The sequence below is a fragment of the Cervus elaphus genome, chromosome 18, assembly GCF_910594005.1.
Source record: "Cervus elaphus chromosome 18, mCerEla1.1, whole genome shotgun sequence".
NCBI lineage: Eukaryota > Metazoa > Chordata > Mammalia > Artiodactyla > Cervidae > Cervus > Cervus elaphus.
Window position 1 is genome coordinate 112,923,691 of NC_057832.1, and position 7,402 is coordinate 112,931,092.

The 7,402-nt window shown below is 41.2% G+C and overlaps 1 protein-coding gene across 1 annotated transcript; it reads left to right on the plus strand.

The window, feature by feature from the left end:
* Positions 1-687: 687 nt before the first annotated feature.
* LOC122674419 (olfactory receptor 2A2-like) lies at positions 688-1,620 on the plus strand. The gene has a single exon (XM_043872718.1). It carries the CDS (start codon positions 688-690, stop codon positions 1,618-1,620), a length of 933 nt encoding a protein of 310 aa, XP_043728653.1.
* Positions 1,621-7,402: the final 5,782 nt, after the last annotated feature.

Here is a 7,402-nt window from a genome sequence, read left to right on the forward strand (position 1 = left end):
TCCTCAAAAATATCAACATCAAGGCAAGAAATCCAAACTATTTAAAATTAGAAGAGATGATTAGTATATGTGATGTTGAATTTGAACCTTAGACTACAAGGGCAAGAAATGCTGTATTTAGAGTAGTGAATCATGTTAATGTTACATCTCCTGTTTTTGGTAATTATACTGAGAATACATTAGCAAGTATACATGTTATAGAGAAAATATTTCACTGGTTTTAGTTGTAAATTGCCAATAGGTGAATATGGTTTCCCTTTAGTCTTATGTACTCTCCAGAAAATTAACACTATGTGAACACAGAGAAGATAAATGATAAGGCAAAATTGAAAAAAGCAATTTGGTAAAATCTATATACTGGCATATAGTCCCTGATACTTATCTGAAATTTTAGATTACTTCACAATAAAAAGAAAACAAAACATGTAACTCCATGGCTGATTCATGTCAATGTATGACAAAACCCACTACAATATTGTAAAGTAATTAGCCTCCAACTAATAAAAATAAATGAAAGAAAAAAAAAGAAAACAAAAAGGCGAAGAAACTTAGAAAAAAAATCAGTATAACAGGGACAAGCATACCGGCTTCTTCTTCATTCCCTTCAGATAAATAACTCCTATTTTCATTGTTATTCAGCTGTGACCTTCCCATCACACTTCAGTCCTTGACGTACTGTCTTTAGAAATGGAGGGCAATCAATCATGGATTGCAGAATTCATCCTGGTAGGATTCCAGCTCAGTGAAGACATGGAATTGGTCCTGTTTGGTATCTTCTCCCTGTTATATACCTTCAACCTGCTGGCAAATGGCATGATCCTGGGTCTCATCTGCCTCGACCCTAGACTGCACACCCCCATGTACTACTTCCTGTCTCATCTGGCCATCATTGACATATCCTATGCCTCTAGCAATTTGCCCAATTTGCTGGCAAATCTAGTGAAGCACAAAAAAAACATCTCCTTTGTCTTATGTACTTTGCAGATGATTTTTAATTTGATTTTTTCTTCTATGGAGTGTTTGATTTTGATGGTGATGTCCTATGACAGGTTTGTGGCCATCTGCCACCCCCTGCAGTACACGGTCATCATGAACTGGAGGGTGTGCACATTGGGGGCCGTCGCTTGCTGGGCGTGTGGATTTTCCCTGGCCATAGTCCAAGTAAGTCTGTTTCTAAGGCTGCCCTTCTGTGGGCCCCAGAAGGTGAACCACTTCTTCTGTGAAATTCAATCTGTCCTCAAAGTGACGTGTGGTGACATCTGGATCAATGAAATGTTCCTCTTTGCTGAAGGTGTGTTTATTTTAGTTGGGCCTCTTTCCCTGATGCTGGTCTCCTACATGCATATCCTCTGGGCCATCCTGAAGATCCAGTCAAAGGAGGGCCGCAAGAAAGCCTTCTCCACCTGCTCCTCCCACCTCTGTGTGGTTGGGTTCTACTTTGGCATAGCCATGATGGTGTACTTGGCCCCTGAGAGTAGCCACCGAGAGAAACAGAAGAAAATCCTTTTCCTGTTTTACAGTCTTTTCAACCCATTGCTGAACCCTCTTGTCTACAGTGTAAGGAATGCTCAAGTGAAGGCTGCCTTCCACAGAGTGTTGCAGAAAAAGAGGACAGTGTGAGGGAGGGTCCAGTTTTGGTTCAGTGCATTTTTCCCTCCGTGAGATGTGATTGCTGGTATAAAAAACTCAATGCATGATTTCATGATGACAGTTACTCAAAAGGAACATTGATATGATGGCAGAATACGAATCCCTAAGCCATTGTTCTTCCATGGATATGAGAATATATAGGCCAAATTTCTTTTCTGAAAATAACAGAAGTCAAATAATAGGTGTCAGCACTCCAGACAAGAACAACGCCAAGAAGAGATACAGTAAGTGAAGTGTTTAGGCAAATTTATGACATTTTACCTCCCATAGCCACCTTCTCTTTCTACCACCATGTGCCTGGATCAGGAGAAAATTCCCAACTCTCATCTCCTCATCAAGAGGGAAAAAGGAAAATGGACAATGTAGACTATTTTGTAGCTTTTCAGAGAGTGGCCTAAAGGTTTGTTAGTTGTCTCACTTGTTTCAGAGCACTGATGGGAATGGCAATAAGGTTCCTTGTAGGGGCCACTGAGAAACATCGCAAGCATTCCAACTTTTTATAGCTATATAGAGATTGTAGAATGTCAGACACCAGGTAGAGCAAGTATGTACAGGCTTCAGATAAAGGAAAAAATGGACAAACCTCTTTAACTGAGAAAATACATGAACTAATTCAGAGAAGCTGCATCCACAGACAAGGATAGGAGGTCCCCAGAATCTCTAGGAGAGCTTATTGCTGAAGACCTTCCCCTTCTCAAAGTCAGTCAATTGACTGGGAAAAGTAGCTGTTTTTCCAAATGCCCACATCTCAGCTAAAGTTCACAAGATACATGGTGAAACAGGGAAAACATGGACCAATTAATGGAGCAAACTAAATCTCAAGAAACTATCCCTAAGGAAATGTAGATATGAGTCACCTGGAAAAAAATCCAGGAACATCATTTTAATGATATTGAATAAGCTAAAAAATACATAGAGACAACAAAATAAAGAAACTGATACATGAACAAAATGAAAATATCACAAAGAGATAAAAACTACAAGAAGAACCAAACATAAATTCTGGGACTGAGTTGAAAAATGGATTAGAAGGGTTCAAGAGAGAAAGTAGGAACTGGTTGGAGACTGATGAAAACAAGAAATGTACCAAAAATGTGTGGCTGCAAAAGCAGTACTAAGAAGTTAGTGTTCAGTAACATATCCTCATGCATTTAAAAAGAGAAAAGATTTACATCTCACTTTACATCTGAACTAGAAATAGGAAAATCAACCCCAATATGACAGAAATAAGGAAGTGATACATATTGGAACATATATATAAGCAAAGTAGAGAATAAAAAACAGCCAACTGTTAGAAGAAGTCAGCGGGGAGGAGCCAAGATGGCGGAGGAATAGGACGGGGAGACCACTTTCTCTCCTACAAATTCATAAAAAGAATAACTGAACGCAGAGCAAACTTCACAAAACAACTTCTGATCACTAGCTGAGATCATCAGGTGCCCAGAAAAGCAACCCATTGTCTTCGAAAGGAGGTAGGACAAAATATAAAAGATAAAAAGAGAGATAAAAGAGCTAAGGACGGAGATCCATCCCGGGAAGGGAGTCTTAATAGAGGAAGTTTCCAGACACCAGGAAACCCTCGCACTGGCGGGTCTGGGGGAAGTGTTTGAATCTCGGAGGGCAACCTGACTTGGAGGGGAACAATAAATAAAACCCACAGATTACGTGCCTAAAAGCAACTCCCAGCAGAAAAGTACCCCAGACACCCGCATCCGCCACCAGCAAGTGGGGGCAGAACGGAGAGGAGCGGGCAGGCATTGCTTAGGGTAGGGACCGGGCCTGAGTGCCCTGAGGACAATCGGAGGGAGCTTTTGTGAGTTAACCAACTTAAATGGTGGGATAGTAAGAGAGAGAGAGAAAATTAACTGGCCCGAGCACACTGCGGGCTGGCCGCAGAACAAAGGGACTGAGCAAGTCCAAAGAAGAGCTCGCAGGCTTCCCACCGGCCCAGCCCCGCTGGAGGCAGGAGACAGAGGGGAGGGGAAAGGGGCAGGCTCGGCCCCAAGGACCGCATCCCCTGCCGCACTGCAAACAGGCTCCCAGTTTCTAATCAAAGACCTCCTGAGATTCTGGATGGTCGACATCCGCCGGGAGGGTCGCCGCGAGACACAGGGCGCAGGCACCCGACCGGCGCGGGCGGGGACTGGGGCTGGGGACGCGGAGGGCAGAAGGCACACGCACCCGACTGGCGCCTGCGGAAACTGAGACTGGGACCACGGAGGGGAGAAGGCGCGCCGCACCCGGGGAGAGTGGGCCCATCAAGCTCCTGGCTGCCTGAGCTGCTTGGGCCGCGCCTTTGTGGAACACCGGAGGCCTGGAACCACACACAGCGCAAGGCACGCCCCATATAGAGCAGCCGGGAGCCTGAGCAGCACAGACGGGGAAAGCAGCGCCAGCCCCTCACCACAGCGCAACGGGACTAGCAACCTGAATAAGAGTCCACCTCCGCCTGCCTGTGTCAGGGCGGAAATTAGGCACTGAAGAGACTAGAAACAGAAGCCAAATAAACAAAGGGAACCGCCTCAAAAGGGACTGGTGCAACAGATCAAAATCCCTGTAGATAACATCGACTACACGGAAGGGGCCTGTAGATATTGAGAAGTGTAAGCTGGAAAGAGGAGCTATCTGAAACTAAACCACACTCACACTGACCGCAACAGCTCCAGGGAAATTCCTAGATATATTTTTACTTTTTTTTTTTTTTAAGTAAGGAAAAAAATTTTTTTTTCTTTTTTATTTTTTTCTCTTTTATTTTCTTTTAAAATTCCCTATTACTCCCCCATTACTCCTTAACTTTCATTTTCATAGATTTTTAGGATTTTTTTAATTAGGAAAAATTTTTTTTTTCTTGTTTTTTTTTTCCTTTTTTTTTTCCTTTTCTCTTGTATTTTCTATTTTGCTTTTTCTCTTATTTCCTTTTAAAGTCCTCTATTACTCCTCTAATACTCCTTAATTTTCATTTTCATTACACTATAACCTTACAAAAAAAAAAGAAGAGAAGCCCTATTTTTAAACCAAACTTCATATATATTTCTAAAATTTTTTTGTGTGTGTTGTGGTTTTTGTTTTTAATATAGTATTTTTAAGAGTCTAACCTCTACTCTAGATTTTTAATCTTTGTTTTTCAGTATATGATATAAATTGTGGACATTTAAGAATCCAATGTTCAGTTCCCATTTTTATTCAGGAGTGTGTTGATTATTCTCTCCCAATCTTGACTCTCTGTTTTCTACCTCAGAACACCTCTATTTCCTCCTTTCCCCTTCTCTTCCCAATCCAATTCTGTGAATCTTTGTGGGTGTCTGGGCTACGGAGAACACTCCAGGAACAGACAACTGTGTAGATCTGTCTCTCTCCTCTTGAGTCCCCCTTTTTCTCCTCCTGCTCATCTCTATCTCCCTCCTCCCTCTCCTCTTCTTCATGTAACTCTGTGAACCTCTCTGGGTGTCCCTAATGGGGGAGAATCTTTTCGCCATTAACCTAGAAGTTTTATTGTCAGTGCTGTACAGTTGGAAGAGTCCTGAGACTACTGGAAGAATAAAACTGAAATCCAGAGGCAGGAGACTTAAGCCCAAAACCTAAGAACACCCGAAAACTCCTGACTACATGGAACTTTAAGTAATAAAAGACCGTCCAAAAGCCTCCATACCTACACTGAAACCAACCACCACCCAAGAGCCAATAAGTTCCAGAGCAAGACATACCACGCAAATTCTCCAGCAACGCAGGAACATAGCCCTGAACGTCAACATATAGGCTGCCCAAGGTCACACCTAACACATAGACCCATCTCAAAACTCATTACTGGGCACTCCATTGCTCTCCAGAGAGAAGAAATCAAGTTCCACACACCAGAACACTGACGCAAGCTTCCCTAACCAGGAAACCTTGACAAGCCAATCGTCCAACCCCACCCACTGGGTAAAATCTCCACAATAAAAAGGAACCACAGACCTCCAGAATACAGAAAGCCCACTCCAGACACAGCAATATAAACAAGATGAAAAGGCAGAGAAATACCCAACAGGTAAAGGAACATGAAAAATGCCTACCAAGTCAAACAAAAGAGGAGGAGATAGGGAATCTACCTGAAAAAGAATTTAGAATAATGATAATAAAAATGATCCAAAATCTTGAAAACAAAATGGAGTTACAGATAAATAGTCTGGAGACAAAGATTGAAAAGATGCAAGAAATGTTTAATAAAGACCTAGAAGAAATAAAAAAGAGTCAATTAAAAATGAATAATGCAATGAATGAGATCAAAAACACTCTGGAGGGATCCAAGAGTAGAATAACGGAGACAGAAGATAGGATAAGTGAGGTAGAAGATAAAATGGTAGAAATAAATGAAGCAGAGAGGAAAAAAGAAAAAAGAATCAAAAGAAATGAGGACAACCTCAGGGACCTCTGGGACACTGTGAAACGCCCCAACATTCAAATCATAGGAGTCCCAAAAGAAGAAGACAAAAAGAAAGGCCATGAGAAAATACTCGAGGAGATAATAGCTGAAAACTTCCCTAAAATGGGGAAGGAAATAGCCACCCAAGTCCAAGAAACCCAGAGAGTCCCAAACAGGATAAACCCAAGGCGAAACACCCCAAGACACATATTAATCAAATTAACAAAGATCAAACACAAAGAACAAATATTAAAAGCAGCAAGGGAGAAACAACAAATAACACACAAAGGGATTCCCATAAGGATAATAGCTGATCTATCAATAGAAACCCTCCAGGCCAGAAGGGAATGGCAAGACATACTTAAAGTAATGAAAGAGAATAACCTACAACTTAGATTACTGCACCCAGCAAGGATCTCATTCAGATATGAAGGAGAATTCAAAAGCTTTACAGACAAGCAAAAGCTGAGAGAATTCAGCACCACCAAACCAGCTCTTCAACAAATGCTAAAGGATCTTCTCTAGACAAGAAATGCAGAAAGGTTGTATAAACGTGAACCCAAAACAACAAAGTAAATGGCAACGGGACCACACCTATCAATAATTACCTTAAATGTAAATGGGTTGAATGCCCCAACCAAAAGACAAAGATTGGCTGAATGGATACAAAAACAAGACCCCTATAAAGGCTGTCCACAAGAGACCCACCTCAAAACAAGAGACACATACAGACTAAAAGTGAAGGGCTGGAAAAAAATATTTCACACAAATGGAGACCAAAAGAAAGCAGGAGTCGCAATACTCATATCAGATAAAACAGACTTTCAAATAAAGGATGTGAAAAGAGACAAAGAAGGACACTACATAATGATCAAAGGATCAATCCAAGAAGAGGATATAACAATTATAAATATATATGCATCCAACATAGGAGCACGGCAATATGTGCGGCAAACGCTAACGAGTATGAAGGAGGAAATTAATAGTAACACAATAATAGTGGGAGACTTTAATACCCCACTCACAACTATGGATAGATCAACTAAACAGAAAATTAACAAGGAAACACAAACCTTAAATGACACAATGGACCAACTAGACCTAATTGATATCTATAGGACATTTCACCCCAAAACAATCAACTTCACCTTTTTCTCAAGTGCACACGGAACCTTCTCCAGAATAGATCACATCCTGGGCCACAAATCTGGTCTTGGAAAATTCAAAAAAATTGAAATCATTCCAGTCATCTTTTCTGACCACAGTACAGTAAGATTAGATCTCAATTACAGGAAAAAAATTGTTAAAAATTCAAATACATGGAGGCTAAATAACACGCTTCTGAATAAC

Excerpts from the sequence above, each read along its gene's own strand:
- LOC122674419 (XM_043872718.1), top strand. The coding sequence starts at position 688 with ATGGAGGGCAATCAATCATGGATTGCAGAATTCATCCTGGTAGGATTC.